Source organism: Hyperolius riggenbachi, chromosome 6, assembly GCF_040937935.1.
Source record: "Hyperolius riggenbachi isolate aHypRig1 chromosome 6, aHypRig1.pri, whole genome shotgun sequence".
NCBI classification, from domain to species: Eukaryota; Metazoa; Chordata; class Amphibia; order Anura; family Hyperoliidae; genus Hyperolius; species Hyperolius riggenbachi.
This window is the reverse complement of record NC_090651.1, coordinates 33,703,103-33,724,947: the sequence shown is the minus strand read 5'-3', so window position 1 is coordinate 33,724,947 and position 21,845 is coordinate 33,703,103. Positions and strand designations below refer to the sequence as shown.

Below are 21,845 nucleotides of genomic sequence, written 5' to 3'. Positions count from 1 at the left end.
GAGCAACAGCTCTCCCAATCTGACTGCAAATCCCTGCGTACTGCTCATGAGGATCTGGAAAATAGAGAGAGGAGACAAAACCTCAGAATAAAAGGGATTTCTAAATCTGTAACCCCAGACCAAATTAAAGCTCATCTCACTGATCTCTTCAAAACATTAGCTCCAGACATACCAGATGAACTTTGGCGAATGGATAGGGCTCATAGATCCCTAAGTGATAAACAAGCTACTTCAAGGGGGCCAAAGGACATTATCATAAGACTGCATTACTACGAGGCTAAAGAGATCATCTTGGGGGCTTTACGCAAATCACCCTCAACTTCTTTCAAAGGAGATGACATACAAGTTTTCAATGATCTCTCACTTATAACGTTAGCTAAACGCAGGGCTCTTAAACCCATCACACAACTTCTGAGGGAGTCTAACATCCCCTACAAATGGGGTTTTCCCTTCCGTCTTATTGTTATCAGAAATGGTATGACTTTCTCGCTCACGGACCCAGATGACGCCCCTCTCTTCCTCAAGCAGATGGGCCTAAGACCACCACCACCGGACCCCTCCCAACGTCTCCGCTCTCCTTTGGCGCTCTCTCCCCCTAGGAAGGTCCGCCATATATCAGAATGGACCAAGGCCCCGATCCGCAGCCTTACCTACACACAGGACTCGGAGTCTATGGAAGCACACCCTAGCTAACTCCCTGATGTCTTTGGCATAACCTGGGACATAAACTGTTCGCAAAAATTATGCTTTATAACACAAAACCTTAAGCGGAAGAAAAAAAAAAAAAAAAAAAGGAACACTCACTTAACTTTCAGTTCACCTATGGGGAACACCTATTGAGGTGCTTCTTGCTTACCACTAATCTGGAAATACTCTCGCTATCACCGGTACTAGACTGATATGCTTAACATGGGCTATGGGACTCGAGACAACGGTCTCGGTGCTCCAGCATCCGCCCTCGGAGGCTCACTCCCGGACCTACCGGGTCCCCTGAGGTCCCAGGTATTTCCGGGGTATCCTCACCCAGACAACCATTTTGGGTTGTCCCTACTTGCGGCCACATGATATGCAGTGGCTGTTTAAGGTTATGGATGGTAATGTTTATGTTTCTGTTAACTAACCTTCTTTTGTTTAGGTTTAATGGTTTTCCCCTACTTAAGTCACGGTGTTCAGAGTTAGTCTTATTCCTCACAAGTCTCTACATGCTGGATTATGGTTAAACTCATTACTTTAAATACAAAGGGTCTCAACTCCCCCCAGAAAAGGTTTTCCCTGCTGAAGGACCTTAAAAGGCTGGATATAGACATTGCCATGCTACAGGAGACTCATTTCCGCTCGTCTGATACAATCCGATTAGGAGATAAGCTTTACTCGGAAATTTATCTAGCCTCAAGTACTACCAAACGAGCGGGAGTGGCTATCCTGTGCAAAAGCAATCTCCCCTTCCAGGTACAAAAAACAATCTATGATCCTAAAGGTCATTATATTATACTAATAGGAACTTTAGCGGGAAAACCCATCACTTTGGCAAATGTATATGTACCCAATACGCAACAAATAACCTTTTTGTCCTCCTTTTTTACCAAACTGCACAAAGCATTAATAGGTACCCTCCTTATTGGAGGAGACTTTAACTTAGCTTTCTCCTCCACTATGGATAGGAGTGTCTCCAAAAACGCTACTATAAATTCCACTCATGACCGCAACTCCCGTAACTTCAGGGCACTGATGAGAAAATACAGGTTAATAGATCTCTGGAGGGTCTGTAACCCCACACAGAAAGAATACACGTTTTTTTCTCCACCACACGCCTCACATTCCCGTCTAGACTATTTTTTCTCTAACTCGAATTTACTCCCCTCTCTTCTGAATTCAGAAATTACACCAACAGCTTGGTCTGACCATCAGAGCGTCACTCTAAATCTAAACTGGTTGCACACACCACATAAACCCATGAACTGGAGACTAAACGAAACATTACTAAAAGACAAAAATCTACTACCTGGGATTACTGAGGAGTTGCGATCATTTTTTCAACAAAATCAAGGTTCGGTCTCATCATATGGTATCCTATGGGAAGCTCATAAAGCTTTCATCAGGGGACAGTTCATAGCTGAAGGCTCTAGGCGTAAAAAGTCCTCATCCCAGAAATTGCTATCCCTTCAAGCAGCCTTATCTCAAGCTCAAGCAAAATATAAAAGTAACCCCTCACAAGAACACTACCATAATATGCAACAGCTTAAGCAAGACATACGCTCTCTTCAGACTATCCACCTTGAAAAAAGTCTCAGATGGACTAGGCAGCTCTTTTTTGAAAGGGGCAACAAACCCCACACCATCTTAGCCCGGAAACTTAACCCTAAAAGCTCCCAACGAATAATTTACTCGATGAAAGATAGGGACGGCACCACGCACTATGACCCACAAAAAATATCCAAAATTTTTACCACTTTTTATGAAGAATTATACAATCTCCCTGACCAATCTAACAATCCTGCATACTCGGATAAAGTAGAAGCCTTCCTATCACCCCTAAATCTACCAAAACTCACAGAAGCCCATCGTACATTACTTAATTCCCCTATCACCATAGCAGAACTTACAGAAGTTCTTAAAAAACTACCATCCTCTAAATCTCCTGGACCAGATGGGCTCCCATACTCGTACTACAAAACATTTAAAAATATCCTACTACCCCATCTATGTACCTTAGCTAATAAAATCATGGAAGGAGAGACTCCTCCCACCTCTATGCTAAACTCCCTCCTCACAGTAATCCCTAAGGAGGGCAAAGACCCCCAACTCCCCCAGAGTTACAGACCTATCTCCCTCCTAAACTCAGACCTTAAAATTATCACGAAAACCCTCTCCAACCGCCTAAATCCCATTTTACCACAATTGATCAATAACGATCAAGTAGGGTTCATATTAGGAAGACAAGCTGGTGATAATACTAGGAGAGCAATAGATCTCATCTCCATTATGAACAAAAACCAGAGGCCCTCTCTGCTCCTTAGTTTGGATGCAGAGAAGGCCTTTGATAGATTATCCTGGCCATTCTTATTTCAGATCCTCAAACACCAAGGCTTTGAAGGCCCATTCATAACAATGCTCCAATTTTTATACTCCTCCCCTTCCTCGACGGTAAAACTCCCTTCAAACTCTCCCCAACCATTCAAGATACAAAATGGTACCAGGCAAGGGTGCCCCTTATCTCCCCTCCTGTTTGCCATTAGCATAGAACCCTTAGCATCAGCTATAAGATGTAATACAGACATCAAAGGAATATCCCTAGGTAAGTCTGAATACAAAATATCACTCTTTGCAGATGACATATTGCTCTCCATTACGAATCCTCTTCTCTCACTCCCTGCCCTCCATGACACATTAAACGAATATGAACTCCTCTCCGGTTTTAAACTTAACAAAGACAAAACAGAAGCACTCCCAATTAATTTCCCGCTCCACCTCCTTGAATCCTTAAAATCAGCCTTTCCCTACAAATGGAAGACCCATACTCTAAAATACTTAGGAATCAACCTTACCCCATCCTACTCCACAATTTACAAACATAATTTCCCATCACTCATTCAAAAAATCCTTCAAGATCTCCACAAATGGACCGCATATAAGATATCCTGGATTGGAAGGATATACGCATTAAAAATGAATGTATTACCCCGCTTGCTGTACCTCTTCGAGACCCTCCCAGTTCAGGTTCCCTCATCTCAATTATCTAGGCTACAGTCTGAATTTTCAAAATTTGTATGGAATCACAAAAAGCCCAGAGTCTCTAAAACTGTCCTCATCTCTCTGAGAGAACAAGGAGGCCTAGGTCTCCCAAATTTAAAGGCATACTATCAGGCTTCTCACCTCAGACAGTTAACAGAGTGGTCCTCTTTTAGGGTATTTTCTAAATGGGGCCTTATAGAAGCTACTAGTGTTCTACCACTATCCCTAGCCTCCTTCATATGGTCAGATACCCCCCCGAAAGTTCCCCAGGCCAATCTTCTGCCAACTATATCATTCACCATCCGATTATGGAAATCGGTCATGTCTCTAGCCAACCTGAGATCCTCGCCATCCCCACTGTTCCCTATATTAGGCAACCCTTCCTTCCCCCCGGGACTCTCAAAACCCTTTATGGCCAGATGGTTTAATTACGGATACTTCAACCTGAACAATTGGACTGATTATGTGAGCGGGAAATTGATCTCTAGGTCCAAAATAGAAGAAAAAAAAACCCTCACCCCTCAGACTATTATGGATTATAATCAAATAGCTCATTTCCTACAACAGTACACTAAAAGAGCCCCTTCACTTTCCTCCTCCACCCCATTTGAACGTATTTGCCTTCACATAGGATACCAGAGAGGCCTCATCTCACAAATATATAACCTCCTCCAGACCAAATCAGGAACTCTCTCTCCATCTCACTTATACATGGAAAAATGGGAGACAGCTCTCTCTAGGAATATAGATACTGAAGATTGGACTGATATATGGGAAAATGCCCGACACACCTCCATGTGTACCCAAATAAAAGAAAATATTTATAAGATCTTATTCCACTGGTATCTAACCCCAGAGGTTTTATCTCGAATATACCCCAACACTCCAGATTGCTGTTGGAGGGGGTGTGGTTATAAGGGCTCTTTGGAACACATCCTTTGGTCCTGCCCCTCGATTACATCCCTGTGGATAGGGGTACAGAACTTGATATCACAGGTTACAGGGGTCTCGGTTCCCCTGGATCCACTCCATATGCTTCTGGGAAAAACTATACCAAATACTCCCAAATCCACTATGCGTTTAATCACTCACATTCTAACCGCTACTAGGCTCTCAATTACATCTGCCTGGAAAAAAATAGCTCCACCCACCATCCCAGATATTAAACTAAAAATAAATTGGACTAAATCCATGGAGCAGCTAACTGCCTCCCTAAGGAACACAGAAACTAACTTCCACAGAATATGGGACCCTTGGGAGCACTTTTCCCCAGATAACTTGCCCCCCTGACTTGCAAAAGCTACTTAATAATGGAGTGTACCCGGAGGAACTGAACCAACCTATATTTGTAAGGAGGCACAATGGCTTCAACGGCCTGATGACCCCAATAAATAGGACATAAGATGGTATGAGACCCTCTTACTTCCACTACTCCTTAACTGAAATAAGTATAAACAAACTACCTGAACATCGTGACTCACCACCAACCCCCCCTCATTATGAATATTTGTTTTTTATTCTGTATGCTTTTTACTCACTGAAATAATCATCTGATATATGTGGCCACGCCCTATGATTGGATCGTCAACTCCTTCTCCCTATGAAGGTTTCACCCTGACCACGAATCTTATCCCTACAGCTTGGTGACGCTGACTACACTTTCCCCAAGATACTTTTACCAATTTGTGGGGTGACCCACGTCGGCCAGAAGATAAACTTATAAAAGTTCATTTCTGACGGTTTCTAAGGGAAAGGAAAATCAAAAACAAAATTGATATGCATATATCAGCACCTGTTTCTTTGTTCACTTTTATATGTTTATATTGCCATAAGTTTTGAATCAGGATGATACCATTTATATTGCCATGTAACTCTTTTGTTGAATGAAGCAATAAAAAACAGTGTTACAAAAAAAAAAAAATAAGAAGGCACGTGGGCAATGCCCCAAATGTATGGAGGAAGGTGCTCTGGTCAGATGAGACCAAAATTAAACTTATTGGCCACCAAGTAAAATGCTATGTCTGGTGCAAACACAACACAATCCTATCAGCCCTAGAACACCATCCCCACAGTGAAACATGGTGGTGGCAGCATCAAGCTGTGAGGATGTTTTTCAGCAGCAGGGACTGGGAAACTGCCCTGAGTTGAGGGAAAATGGATGGTGCTAAATATGGGATATTCAAAACCTGTGTCAGTCTGCCAGTGAGACTGAGATAGAGGTTCACCTTCCAGCAGGTCAATGACCCAAAGAATACTGTTAAATCGACACCAGAGTGGGTTAAGTGGAAACATTTAAATGTGTTGGAATGGCTTAGTCAAAGTCCAGACCTCAATCCAATAGGTAATCTGTGGTCAGACTTGAAGATTGTTGTTCACAAGAGAAAACCACAAGCGAAAACCACCCAACATGAAAAAGCTATAACAATTGACTTGAGGAATGGGCAAAAACCCCAGTGGCAACGTGTGGCAAACTCAGAGAATATTCCAAAGCTACTTGCAGCTGTAATTGCAGAAAAAGGTGACTCCACAAAGTACTGATTTTAGGGGCGGGGGGGGGGGGAGTGGTTAATAGTTTTGCACTTGAAGTTTTCAGTTATTTTGTCCTACTCTGTCAATGATGTGGTGCAAACTCACAAGCAATACTTCTTGAACATTTTTGCGAGGCACTGTGCATGTTCATAAGAAGAAATAACTGAGGATGGTGAGGTGCACATCTTGTGTATGGACATCTGCTTCACTAGAGATGTATAAAAGGCCATCTCTATGTTCCTGGACCATCCATCCCTAAACAATGGGGGAAGAGGGGAGCTTTAACACCACTTATCATCCACATGTAGAGTTCTCTTTTAAATGTTTACCCATGGGAGTTTGATAACAGCGACACATAATGGTGACCAGCAAATCAGAGCTGACAGGTTTTGGTCTAGTCCATCTCCTCATGGGGGATTCTCAGTTTTCTTTGTTTTCAACAGCATTTTCTCAACGACGGTTTAACTGCTAAAGTAGTAACGATACCAGCCAGGCTCCCTACTCACTTGCACACTATTTTGGCAGTTGGACATAGCAACTGCCATTCAGGAAATGCTTTTGAAAAAGAAAACTCCGAGAAAAACCTATGAGGAGATGGACTAGTCCAAAACCTGTCAGTTCTGCCTTACTCTTTTCGGCGGAATGGTCCTTTAAAGAGAAACCGTAACCAAGAATTGGACTTCATCTCAATCAGTAGCTGATTCCCCCTTTCCCATGAGAAATCTTTTCCTTTTCACAAACGGATCATCAGGGGGCTCTGTATGGCTGATATTGTGGTGAAACCCCTCCCACAGTGTGATGTCAGCACCATGGTCCTGACAGTATCCTGTCTGTAAGTCTTGTTGCATTATGGGAAATAACAGCTGTTTACAACTGCCAAAAAAGCAAGCAGCATCTCCTTCCACTGACTTCACCTTGCAGCAGTAAAAATGTCACCATGTGATAAATGTCAGAATGTAAATCAGGGAAAGGAAAGATTTTACAATGGGCAAACACTGACTAAAGCATTTATACATAATTATTGTAAAAATGCAGCACTTTTTTTATTACATTATTTTCAGTGGAGTTAGAGACTCTGAAGCGAGAATAAATCTCGCTTCAGAGCTCATAGTTAGCAGGGGCACATGTGCTATCGCGCCGCTAAACGGAGGTCCCTTACCTCCCGAAATCCCCTCCGTGCAGCCGGGGATCTCCTCCTGGTTGAGGCAGAGCTAACCGCCGCAGCCCTGCCCCACGCGCGTCTGTCAGCGCGTATCTCCGCCTCTCCCCCGCCCCTCTCAGTCTTCCTTCACTAAGAGGGGCGGGGGAGAGGCGGCGATGCGCGTCTGATAGACGCGCTGTGAGGCAGGGCTGCAGCCGTTAGCCCTGCCTCTAGGAGCAGCAAAATCTACGACCAATTTGGTCGGGGGGGGGGGGTGAAGGGACCCCCGTTAAGCGGCGCGATAGCGGCAAGTGCCCCTGCTAACTATGAGCTTTGAAGCGAGAATTATTCTCGCTTCAGTGTCTCTTTAAGTGTCAGTGTATACGTGTTTGTGGGCACTATAAAATCACTATAGAAATGTCAGTACACACCATGTAGGTGCCTGCCTAGCGTTTATAAATGTTTTGTGTGGAAAGATCTGTAGAAGAAAGGGACGCCTACCTTCTTGCCGGGCGAGGCTTGGCCAGGTGATAATCCCGGATCTCCTTTTGGACCCTGTTGGAGAGATCAAAGACTGCCATCAACTACACAACTTAAAAGAAATGTGATTGTTTTTTCTAGTTTTGTTTTGCTGATGTTTTCCTTCATCAGAGAACTTCTAAGAAATCTTTCTGTGGAAAAGCAAGAAAATCTCTAATCCCACATCACACTTCAGCAGCCACTCCCCCCGCTCATTCTATGTGATGTGGGATAGGCAGCTATTTTCTGCTCCCCTTCATAACATACTTTCCCATGAGCTATAAATACAGGCGGACACACAGAGCACAAGCGGGCTGCACACACACACTAGACATACAGAACAGTACCAAACAGTCGCACCACCATTCAAAAAGTACAACATGTATTAATCAATAAAGTGCAAACATGAATAACTGGACAGGTACCACTCAGACCAATTGTGTCGCTTAGGTGCTCTGGGCCTCAGTGCGAGATTTGCAACTGCAGTGTCAAGGCCCATACACACCACACACTTTTTCCTGCAATGTTTTTTGGTCTTCTGTGGTATCCAGCAACATCTTGTAACATAATTTTACTTTAAATAGTTAAATGATGTTTAGCGACGTGAGGCGTGACGTGATGACGGTCACGATCGCGGACAATTGTTCTGAGTACTGCGATCGTATCGCACCCGTCGTGTGCCGGCGTGCGTAACTACATCAGAAGATGAATAGGGCAACAATCGTTTGTCAGATCTTGGGTTGCCAGTAGACGGCAGATCCATCTTCTGCCATCTTCTTGTGTATACATAGCTTCAGAGCTTTGTAGGCTGGGGGGAGAACAGTCTGTTAATCTTTACAACTAATTAAAGCACCTATAGAGGTGATCATTACCAGCTTAGCACTAATAAAGAGCTAATAAAGTGGTTGAAGAAAGTTCACTACTGGGCCCCTCTGGTCCATAGGCCCTGGTGCGGTTGCTACCTCTGCATCTCCTATTGCTATGTCACTGACATACACATACTGTTTAGGGCAGCAGACATTGAGGCTATTACGGATGGAAGAGCATACCTCCCAACTTTTTGAGATGAGAAAGAGGGACACTTAAGCCATGCCCCTGCCACACCCCTGATCACGCCCCTGTCACTCCCGTCACACCCCTAGTCACACACACCAGAAAGATTTCATAAGAAAAATATGTTGTTTTATAATTCAAACCACCCTGGTCCTTTCTATCCTGGTTCATTTTCTTTCATATTAACATTTTAAAATGAGTAATATATCAATTTAAAGGATGGGAGTAAAGTTTAGAGTGAATCAAACACATTGTTTCGTAGATATATATATATATATATATATATATATATATATATATATATATATATATTTACATAGAAAGACGGACAAAGTCCTGAAAGAGGGACAAATGAGGAGGAAAAAGGGACAGAGGGACAGGGCTCCCAAAGAGGGACTGTCCCTCCAAAAGAGGGACAGTTGGGAGCTATGTGCAAGAGGGTTGGTGGGCACCTGTTGCACTAACCCAGAAAATGATGTTCTCTCAGGCAGAGTCTGTTATTCTCATGGTGACTCTTTTATGTTTGTATCTGTCAGTCAAAAGACAGATAAAAGCAAGCTCTGCAACTGAATCCTTCCACATATCTAGAAAAACGTTTCTGCCTAGGCTGGGGCTTTAAAGGGTACTTGAAGTGACATGTGGCCATATAGTACCACTCCTGCTTAGGACTTGTCTTTGTTCAGTTGTTTTTTATTGCAAGGGTCAATGAATCAATGCTTTATCTCCACAGTCAGGGAAGTCTGACTCCTAATAACTAATTAGAGGTCATAGAGCTTCAGTGTGGCTGTGCAAACACTCCTGATAACAGGAAAGTTAAGAAGAGTTCAATAGTCATCTGTAATACCTGGTACACACTATGCAATTTTTAAGTCGGATTGACAAGAAATTTTCCATCATTCGATAATTTCCAGCATGTCCGATCTGCTTCCGAAAAGGATCAGTTTTGTGCAGTACTGATCTCAGAATCAAACCCTTTCTTAATCACATGTAGATCAGACAAGCTGGAAATGATCAAACGATGGTAAATTAAATTGGTCCGATAATAAAACTCTACAGTGCGCACCCAGCTTTAGTGTGATGTTAAAACAAACCTAAAATGCAAATAAATTGCTGACATTAGCAACCGAATCTATAGGTCCTACTCCTGAACGGGATTTCATTGGCCTCCCACAGTTTTATTTTGCATTTAAAAGCTAAAAACGCAGGATTAAAGTTGTATTTGTCGGCGGACGGGACGGCTCGGACCTGGTTAACATCAACGCGGCGGCCAGCCCAGGAGGTCGCACGGGGGGGAGCCCGTTCATGTACTCCGCAGGCCTTTTTTAGCCCACACTAAATGTGAGTGCGAACAATTAATAAAGCTAATCTTGTTTTTAACATGTTGCACAATGAGAATATGTTATTGTTGTTGAGGTACTATGCGTGCAGTGTGGAAAGTGGAAAAAGTGCCCCTAGGGGGTACTTACCTCAGGAAGGGGAAACTTCTGGATCCTAAAGAGGCTTACCTCTTCTTCTGCCGCAACCCCATTCCAGTGCTGAAACCCCCGAAAAAAGCCAGCTCGTGCAGGCGCACTAGCACAGTCCAGCTTGGCTTTCTTTGGAAAAATACGGGCTGGATCAGGTCCACAGTACTACGCAGAGGTGAGCTGTATGCACCCCTGCACAGTAGCACGGACGCAATCCAGCTTGGTTATTACCCCCAGAGCCCAAGCGGGACAGTGGCAATGCGCATGCACACGGAGGCTACACTTCGACGGTACCAGGGCTGGAATGGGGCTGCAGAGGATGACCAGTGAGGCCTCTTTACAAAACCAGAGTCTTCCCCTTCTTGAGGTAAGTATCAAGAAAGGTGCATTGCAAACCTCCCAGGTATGCTTTAAAACAGTGGTCCTCAAACTAAGGCCCGCGGGCCGAATGTGGCCCCCTGAGGCACAGAAAATGTATTACTTATAGATGTGGTCAGCTACATCTCTAAATATTGGTGGTCCACATATAGAATAGCAGTGCTGGCACCACCCATCCACCTGGAAGCCAGAAAGCAGTAATTTGTTGGTTTCCAATTAAATTCCACGTCAGGTGACACTGCTGTCCAATTGGACTGCAGGTTGTCACCTGGGTATGCTTCACTGTCTGGCCCGCAAGGACTTCTACATCATCTTATGTATACTCCGGCCCCCCAGCAGTCTGAAGTATGTTAACCCGGCCCTCAACGCAAAATGTTTGGGGACCCCTGCTTAAAACTACAATAACAATATGAAACTCCAAGAAAGTTGTATTTGGGATAAGTACTACAGACACAGTGAATTTTTCCATATATTCATTTTCACTTTGCATTAAAATAAATTAATACAAAATGTACAAATCTGGATAACAGGAAAATGAAGTGAAATAACCCATTTTAAAAGTAATGTATAAAAAAGAAAAAAAATATTATTCTAAAAAATCTTGAAAGCATATTCACTTTTAGACTATGCTACCAAAGACATCTTTGGAAGGAGTATTTCTAGGAATAGGACTACAGACACTGACAAGTATGGTGGAAGACAAGTGTAGAGTCCATTCCAAATAACCCCCGCCCCTTATTCCTCACTATGCAATCATAAAAACACCACAAACAGCAAAACCCCATCTCCCTGCTGGCGTTCCACGCAGCTCCGTTCAGCTTTGAACTTCAGAGCTCGCTGCACATACAGTGTGATTAACCAGAGTCGCAGACTACGGTCTCTGAAAGAAGACCTATCAAATATTATGGAGGCAGGACAATAGCCAATACCAGGGAATGGGGTGTTACATTCAGAAGTGGCTTTTTGTGTTATTTTCACTGAAACGTTTTCTCTCCTGTTTACGGGAAAGGCAACCTACAATCATAGCGCTTCTTATTTTTAGATTTTACTATAAATGAAAAGTAGAGTTGAAAGAAAGGATCAGTGGGCTTTAAAAAAAATCATGAATTCTTTGTGATAGGAGTGGTGGGAGTCTGCTAGGGCTGTCGTTGGAGGTGTAGTATTGGAATAAGTAAAGGTTATGTTGAGTGTAAAACTGGAGGTTTGATAGGAGCATGCCTGACAGTTTGGTGGGGCTAACACTGAAGACGTAGTAAGGGAATGAGTAAAGGTATAGTGGGCATACGACTGGAGGTGTGATGGGGCATGCCTGTAAATCTGGTAGGGCTGTCCCTGAAGATATGGTAAGGAAATTAGTAAAAGTATGGTGGGGATTATTCCTGAAAGTTTGGTAGGGCTTTCCCCGAACATATGGTGCCTGAAAGTCTGGTGGGACTGTCACTGAGGGAGTGGTGAGGGCATGAGTATAGATATGGTGGATGTATGACTGGAGGTGGAGGGACATGCATGAAAGTCTGGTGGGGCTGTCACTGGGGGAGTGGTGAGGGCATGAGTATAGATATGGTGGATGTATGACTGGAGGTGGAATGACATGCATGAAAGTCTGGTGGGACTGTCACTGGGGGAGTGGTGAGGGAATGAGTATAGATATGGTGGATGTATGACTGGAGGTGGAGGGACATGCATGAAAGTCTGGTGGGACTGTCACTGAGGGAGTGGTGAGGGCATGAGTATAGATATGGTGGATGTATGACTGGAGGTGGAGGGACATGCATGAAAGTCTGGTGGGGCTGTCACTGGGGGAGTGGTGAGGGCATGAGTATAGATATGGTGGATGTATGACTGGAGGTGGAGGGACATGCATGAAAGTCTGGTGGGACTGTCACTGAGGGAGTGGTGAGGGCATGAGTATAGATATGGTGGATGTATGACTGGAGGTGGAGGGACATGCATGAAAGTCTGGTGGGACTGTCACTGGGGGAGTGGTGAGGGCATGAGTATAGATATGGTGGATGTATGACTGGAGGTGGAGGGACATGCCTGAAAGTCTGGTGGGACTGTCACTGGGGGAGTGGTGAGGGAATGAGTATAGATATGGTGGATGTATGACTGGAGGTGGAGGGACATGCATGAAAGTCTGGTGGGACTGTCACTGGGGGAGTGGTGAGGGAATGAGTATAGATATGGTGGATGTATGACTGGAGGTGGAGGGACATGCATGAAAGTCTGGTGGGGCTGTCACTGGGGGAGTGGTGAGGGAATGAGTATAGATATGGTGGATGTATGACTGGAGGTGGAGGGACATGCATGAAAGTCTGGTGGGACTGTCACTGAGGGAGTGGTGAGGGACATGAGTATAGATATGGTGGATGTATGACTGGAGGTGGAGGGACATGCCTGAAAGTCTGGTGGGGCTGTCCCTGTACATATAGCATAGTATGGATACAGAGGCGCCAAATCTAAAAAGTTTAAAACATAAAGAGGCAGTGGTGGACTTACCTCCTCCATGCAGACACAAAAATTGCCAATGTGTTTGTCAAATACAACAAGTTTATTTACATACTCCGGGGGACAATGCAATGCATTTCGCAGGTTTGATCCTGCTTCATCAGGCAATAGCATATGTGGTCAGTAGAAGAGCCAGGCACCTCTGTCTAGAGGTATGGTGAGTGTATTACTGGAGCAGTGGTGGAGGCATGCCTAAAAGTTGTGTGGGGCTAACATTGTTAACATTGTAAGGGGATGAGTAGAGGTAAGGTGGGGGTATGACTGGAGATGGAGGGGCATGCCTGAAAGTCTAGTGGGGCTTTCCCTGTACATATGGTTAGGGAATGAGTAGAGGTGTGGTGAGTGTATTACTGGAGGAGTGGTGGAGGCCTGCCTAAACGTCATGTGGGGCTAACATTGTAAGGAAAAGAGTAGAGGTAAGGTGGGGGTATGACTGAAGGAGTGGTGGAGGCATGCCTAAACGTCATGTGGGGCTAACATTGTAAGGAAAAGAGTAGAGGTAAGGTGGGGGTATGACTGAAGGAGTGGTGGAGGCATCCCTAAAAGTCATGTGGGGCTAACATTGTTAACGTAGTAAGGGAATAAGAAGAAGTAAGGTGGGGGTATGACTGGAGGTGTGATGAAGGCATGCCTGGAAATCTGGTGAGGCTGTCATTGTAGGTGTGGTGAGGGAATGGGACACCAATGGCAATGCAAGGTCTCACCCCTTTTGCTTCAACCCTTGGAATTGTATTGATAAAATAATGTTTAAAAAAAAATTCCAAGGGGACCTAAAGCACACTTTAACATGCACCAATGTGATCATTTCTTAAATCGGACCTGAACTCTTGCACAGGAGAAAAGGAAAAAACAAAGAAATCCACCCTGTGTGTGTTTACAGAGAACAGCCTGTCTAATTATCCCTTATCTGCAAGTAATGAGCTAGTGTAATTTGAGCTGTCAGCTCTCTGACGAGTTTCGAGCTTATATGTAAACACAGGAGGTTAACCCTTTCTGTGCTCCAAGGATACCAGGAAGTAACCCCACTACAGCATCATTGTAGGAGCTCTACTGTATAAGCTGTAACAAGGAAATGTTTTGTCTTTAAAGGTTATTCTGCTGTTGCTTATCTAATAGAGCAGAGAGGAAGTTCTGAGCTCAGATCTGCTTTAAAGTCTGCATTTACAGGCACAGATTTACACCGTCTGACAAACGTGCTTACTGGCTCTCTTTATAATCCTGCTATTCAGGGAGTAAGGCGGAGCTGAGACTTCCTAGGCAGAGTGTGTAGCCTACAGCAGTGGATGTCTGTGCTACAGGAAGTTGTTAGCGGAGGTTCCTGACAGGGTGCTCTGATCCGATATCAGTTAATCAAGTATTTCTACACACACTCTGCCACCAAACTCCTGCACATTTTTGCCAGGAGTCAGACTTTAGACTAATCTTTTTTAATATGCGGACCCACCACCGCTAGGCCTCCTCCGACATTTACATTATACTGTATAGCTGTTCTGACAGCCCAGAAATGGATGTGACAACACCTTTCGCGAAGCCCTTCACACCAGTCTGAGCACTAATTCCAATCAAATCCCATGATCCCCTGTGTGTTTAATAACAAGGAACTCCGGATAAGCTGAGTGGAAAGGGTTTAATGGCATTACATCGGGGATTAGGCCAGATACAGAAACAGCTGCTTTAACTCACGCCGGGAAGGCTTCAAGTAAGGTAATATTATTTTTATCTTTGTGTACTTAGAAAACCCTTTTTTTGTAGAAGGGTTCTGTGAGCTCAGAGCTTTGTTATGGCTGTTTAACACATGCTCGGCTTATGATTACAAGCACATGCGACACATTGCTCTCCAATAGCCAGACAACACAATTACTTAACTTCAAAGCCTTCTACGATGACTGGCTGCAATTCAGTGAATGAAATGAAGACATATGTCTCCAAAAACCACAGCAAAGTCTCTCTCTTTCTAGAGAACGTCACCTCCTTACAGCTCGACGGTCTCTGCTGCATCGGGAGCAGAAGGCTATCTCGATTGCCCAGACGGAACGAGGGCTGATAACCTGCGGTCAGAGTACATAAGGGGGCCAGCAAAACGAGAACGTGAATGTGGCATTCATAACGTAGCGAGTGTTGCTAAAGAGTCGCTGCTCGTTGTACTGCAGGCACTTGTTCAATGGCATGAACATCTCTGTCATAACTCCAGGGCAGCCTGGATTCTTGGCTAAAACTTGTTGCAGATGTGTGGACATCGTTTCAGCGGTACAACTGCTTACTTACAAATCTTACATAAGTTTTGCTACGTTCTGATAAGACCCAAGCAAAAGTAGCTATTCTTTAAAGCATCCAGTTCAGAATTGCTAATTCATTTGCTATTTCATTCTCTACTGTTCTTAAGCCATAAGTCAACCCAAAGAGTTTTATGGTTCAATCATCTGAGGAGGGCTCAGGAAGCGTATATTTTCACCTTACTTCCTCTAACACTAACCTCCCTATTGATACGCCCAACACTAACCTTCCTACCATTACGCCCAACACTAACCTTACTACCAATACGCCAAACACTAACCTTACTACCAATACGTCCAACACTAACCTTCCTACATTACGCACAACATTAACCTTCCTACCATTACACCCAACACTAACCTACCTACCACCACACCCAACACTAAACTTCCTCCCAATACAACTTACACTGACCTTCCTACTGATACACCGGACATTAACCTTACTACCGATATCAATATGCCTAACACTAGCCTACCTACCAATACACCCAACACTAAACTTCCTCCCGATACAACTAACACTAACCTTATTACCAATATGCCTAACACTAACCTTCCTGACAATATGTCCAACACTAAACTTCTTCCCGATTCTCTTAACACTAACCGTGTTACCAATATGCCTAACACAAAGGTTACAACCAATAGGCCTAACACTAACCTTCCTACCAATACACCCAACACTAGCCTTCCTCCTGATACGCCTTACATTAACCTTCCTACCATTATGCCCAACACCAAACCTCCTATTGATACACCTAACACTAACCTACCTACTGATACGCCTAACACCATCCTTCCTACCGATACGCCTAACACCATCCTTCCTACCGATACGCTTAACACCATCCTTCCTACCAATACGCTTAACACCATCCTTCCTACCGATACGCCCAACACCATCCTTCCTACCGATACGCTTAACACCATCCTTCCTACCAATACGCCCAACACCATCCTTCCTACCGATATGCCTAACACCATCCTTCCACCCGATACACCTAACACTAACCTTCCTCCCGATACTCCTATCACTAACCTTCCTACCAATAACTCCAAAACTAACCTTCCTACCAATACGTCTAACACCAACCTTCCTAGCATTACGCACTAAACTTCCTCCTGATACACCTATCACTAACCTTCCTGCCAATACACCTAACCCTAACCCTATATGCCTAACACGAACCTTTCTCCCGATAAACCTAACACTAAACTTCCAACCAATACCACTAACACTAAATTTCCTGGTCCCCTTAATCACTGTTTGACAAATTAGCCTTTTAGCTATAGTCAAATTTAAAGAGTAAATTTTCAGACGTGATAAATTCTTCAAGGTAAAAATACAACAAAAAATATCCTGGCATTGGGCTTTAAATCACAAGAATGTCTTGTGCTTTAAAACTCTGAACAGGAAATAGGGATTTCTGAAATTTTGGACCTGCTACATCCACAAGTTTGAAGTTGCCATGGCCACAGTATCAATTTTATTTCATAAAAGCGAACAATGGAAAGTCGGCTCTCACATGTGACATGTTCCCAACCATGTGTCCTCCAGCTAGAAAACAATCACATGTGACATCATTTAACCACAATCGTCTTACATATGATGCTATTTATTATTCATTCCATCTTCTGACCATATTTCTGCCCCCACTCAATCAGTAATTTCCTGAAGTAAAATACCAATTAGTTGCGTCATAAATAGAATGTAATGCTTAAATTGACCCTGGCACTTATATCCCTGCTCCGTACACACAAATGATCTGCTAACATTTTCAAGCGTTAGTGTTTTACGAAGATGTGGGCATCCCTCCAGCATCCATTAAGTGACTTTGTGGAGGCAATGCTGCTCCAGATGTGTCTCACAGGAGCATTATGGGTGAATGATGTCATGTGACATGCAAATTAGAAATGCAGAGGGAGGGCATACTGTACAGAATGTAGATACCAACCCAAGTGTCCTAGCCTGTTTGACTTTTATAGGACCTCATTTAAACAGGCCCCAAATGCTGAATAGCACCTTTTTTTCCTGCAGCCTTGGCGTATGGAAAGGGGCGTAGCAATAGGGGTTGCAGAGGTTGCGACCGCATCGGGGCCCTTAGGCCGGAGGGGCCCCGAAGGACCCTCCCTCAACCACAGTATTAGCTATCGGTCCTGCACTCATAATAATCACTTCTATAGATGCTTTAAATAGTGGTAATTATTAACACACTGTTCCCCATCCCCGTCTTGCACCTTTGACACTGTGGTTGCCATTGGCAGGTTTTGGTATGCCGTATCAATTGTTATGTATAGAGTGCTTGGGCTCCGCAATGTAAAACTTGCATCGGGGCCCACAGCTCCTTGGCTACGCCACTGCATGTGGATACCAGTATGCATGCCTGATGTCCTCCTACTATCAGCGGGGAGGGTCACACTTGGTAATCAATTTGAAAACTCACATCAAATACCCTCAAATCATGCTGATTGTGCAAAACCCCAAATCAGCACCCTGGACAGCACATACAATTATGCTTTCAAAGCACACCTGAAGGGACATACCTCCCTAACATACCTCCCAACATTATGAGATAAGAAAGAGGGACACTTAAAGGACAACTGAAGTGCGCGGGATATGGAGGCTGCCATATTTATTTCCTTCTAAGCAGTACCAGTTGCCTGGCTGTCCTGCTGATCCTCTGCCTCTAATACTTTTATACATAGACCCTGAACAAGCATGCAGCAGATCAGGGGTTTCTGACATTATTGTCAGATCTCGCAAAATTAGCTGCATGCTTGTTTCTGGTGTAATTCAGACACTACTGCAGCCAAATAGATTAGCAGGGCTGCCAGGCAACTGGTATTGTTTAAAAGGAAATAAACATGGCAACCTCCATATACCTTTCACTTCAGTTTGTCTTTAAAGACATGCCCCTGCTACACCTCCAACCACGCCCCCACCACACCCCTCATCTGGCATATTAGAAAGAATTCAGAATCAAAAGATGTAGTTTTATCATTCAAGCCAGAATTAGAATCAGAAACCTTTATTTCGCCAAGCATGACTGGGTCATGCCCAGAATTGTTTTTGGCACAATACATCTAGCTCAACAAGAAGACATAGATAGAGACATAGATAGATAGATAGATAGATAGATAGATAGATAGATAGATAGATAGAAGCGAAGTTACTATTATACAATTAGAATGCGAAGGCAGTAGGTGGGGACATTTACATTTGGGGGGACAGTGGCTGGGGGTCCATCATGTTAGTTGATTTCACCCAATCGACCACATCAGACAGAGGGCTTGATTCACAAAGCGGTGCTAACCCAGTAAAAGACTTTAGGCATGATAACCATTGCACCACGCTGGTGAAAAGTCAGTTTAGGCGTGATAAGTTTAGTCGTGATAAGTTTAGGTGTGATAAGTTTAGGCGTGATAAGTTTAGATTGTATGCAAAGTCCAGCGCGCAAAGCAGCGCCATTAAACTCTATGCGAAGTGCACCAGACTTTGTTAGCGCAAAACTTTTGATCAGCTGTGCACTGCGGTGCTAACCCAGTTGGTGCTTAAACTTATCATGCCTAAACTTATCACGCCTAAACTTATCATGCCTAAACTTATCACGCCTAAACTGAGTTTAGACGTGATAAAGGGCTTTTCACCAGAGTGCTAGCTGTTAGTACCGCTTTGTGAATCAAGCCTAGAGATTTTCCAGCTTGCTCATTTGATACATTTAACGGATTTTGCCCTGAAATCAGTCGAATCATTGATTGGCCATTCTTGTTGCTGCACCAGTTAATAATAATAATAATATATAAAATTATAATATAAAATTATTGAATCAGATGGTCGATCTGGCCACAAAATCACTAGACGTATGGCCAGCTTTACTCCTTATCTCAGCTCGTTATGCATATAAAGCAAACCTGTCCACAGAATCAGGTTCTTCCATTGCAACCTCTCTGCCACCATGGGCAAGAACAAAGAGCTGTCAAAGGACTTCCTGAACAAGACTGTAGACCTTATAAATGTTGGGATAGGTAACAAGACCTTTAGCCAGAAGCTTGGTGAGAAGGTGTCAACTGTTGTTGTAATTATTTGAACAATTTGAAAATGGAAAAAGTATAAAAGGACCATCAATGGTCCTCCTTTTGGAGCTCCATGTAAGATCTTGCCTCATGGGGTTAGTGTGGTCATGAGACTGGTGAGCAATCAGCACACAACTACATGGGACAAGGGTATTAATGATCTGAAGGCAGTTGGGACCACTAAGAACTCCGATGGTAACACACAACAATGTAATGGATTGAAATACTGCAGCACTCACAAGGTCCCTTTGCTCAAGAAAGCACAAGTAAAGACTGTTTTAAGTTTGCCGGTGAACATCAAAATGATTAAGCAAAGGCTTGGGAGAAAGTTCTGTGGTCAAATGAGACCAAAATCAGGCTTTTTGGCATCAATTCAAACCACTGTGTTTGGAGGAACAGAAATACTGAGAATAATCCAACGAAAATTTTGCTTTGCCTCTTTTTTTCTGCTAAGAGTACAGGACGGCTTCACCGCATTGAGGAGCCAATGAAGAGGACTCTAAAAACTTGGATGAGAACCTCTTTCCCTCAGCCACCACACAGAAGATGGGTTGTGGATGGGTCTTCCAGACCTCAACCCAACAGAAAGTCTTTGGAAGGAGCCGAAGTTTTGAGTTGCCTAGCAGCAGCCACGAAACCTGAAGTATTTGGATCGGTTTTGTAAAGAGGAGTGGGGGAAAATCCCTTCAGAGATGTGTGCTGACCTGGTGACCAACTACAAGAAACCTCTCACTGCTGTAGTTGCCAACAAGGGTTTCTCCACCAAGAACTAAGTCGTGTTTTGCTTAGGGATAAAATACTTATTTCACTCAATGCCATACACATCAATTTATAACTTGCATGTAATGTGTTTTTTGTTACATTGTGGTTGATATTCTGTCTCTCAATTGACATGTGACATGATGAGATAAACATAGGTACATATAGTACTAGTCCTACTAAGAAATTGTCTGAAGTCCCTTTCTGTTTTCCAGTACAGCAAGCAAACATGCAAATGAGGCAGTTAAACAGAAAGTCAAATTTTAGCCAGATGCCCTGTAAGTAAATAGAAGGCAAAACACTATTATCTGGATGAGGAAACGCTGCTGATAAGGTCTTAGTGCTGAAAATTTCAATTGGTCATTACTGTTGTTTGTTTTGCGACTGATTAAGGCAAATTTTACATCAGACTGTCATGGCTGCTGTTTAAAATGTTGAGATAACAGAAAATAAAACTATGAGACAGCTCCAACCATCACTATCAATTGATGTAGACACAACTAATACTAAAACTAATGAATATTGCTATGTCCCAGCAATCCGGAGGGATGCAATGCAGCTGTTCCAGAAAACTTGGGAGCCTTGGGCTTTGAGCACATGTGGTATAGGAGCAAGCAACAATCAATTTAAAGTGGACCTGAATTCAGAACTTCCTCTCTGCTATAAAACATAAGCAATAGAATAATAAGCTTTAAAGAAAAACATTTATTTGCTACAGCTGATCAAATCCTAACAAAAAAAGATATGTCCGCATCACTGGCAATATAAATGTGTATTGGAGTGTGCTGGGGCTCAAAAAATGTTTATAAGCAAGTAGAGAGACAGAAAGCCCCTATGGACAGCACCACTCAAAGGTACAAAAATGTTTATTCAAAATCCCAATATGACAAATAATATGTAGACACACATGAATTACAATATTAGTTAAAAACAATTAAAACAATGGCATGATCCAATCTCTGCTGCATACAAATTGCCCAAAACTATATATGAATATTGCTGAAGCATGATAAATCAGAATAATTAATATATCAAGATAATTAGTATGGCCAGCTGGATGGGCATCAAAGAGAGCCCACCAGTGGTTGAACCCGGGTTCAGTAATAAATAATATAGTGCATATGGAAGCTAATTAGCTATATCTTATAGTGCAAAACTGGCTAAATCACTGAAGTTCATAAACAAAAGTGCACAAACATCAAATACAAAAATACTGGTGCATGAGTATGTATAAAACAGTAGCAAAAACCTCAAAAATGTAATAAATAGTCAATAAATAGCAACAACTATGAAGAACACCAAGGAGCAGCCTATATGTTAACTACCTCCTGTGGACCGAGCGAGTATGAATCTACAGCGGGCAGGGGGCGCTGCGGTTCTGACCTGACGTAAACTCTACGTCCCATTGAC

At 43.3% G+C, this 21,845-nt stretch overlaps 1 protein-coding gene across 1 annotated transcript in view; it reads right to left on the bottom strand.

The window, feature by feature from the left end:
- COL24A1 (collagen type XXIV alpha 1 chain) overlaps positions 1-21,845 on the bottom strand; it is a 505,872-nt gene that overhangs the window by 311,419 nt on the left and 172,608 nt on the right. The window contains exon 6 of the mRNA XM_068239109.1: positions 7,904-7,957. Coding sequence (XP_068095210.1) covers positions 7,904-7,957 — 54 coding nt within the window. The remainder of the gene's footprint in view (positions 1-7,903; positions 7,958-21,845) is intronic.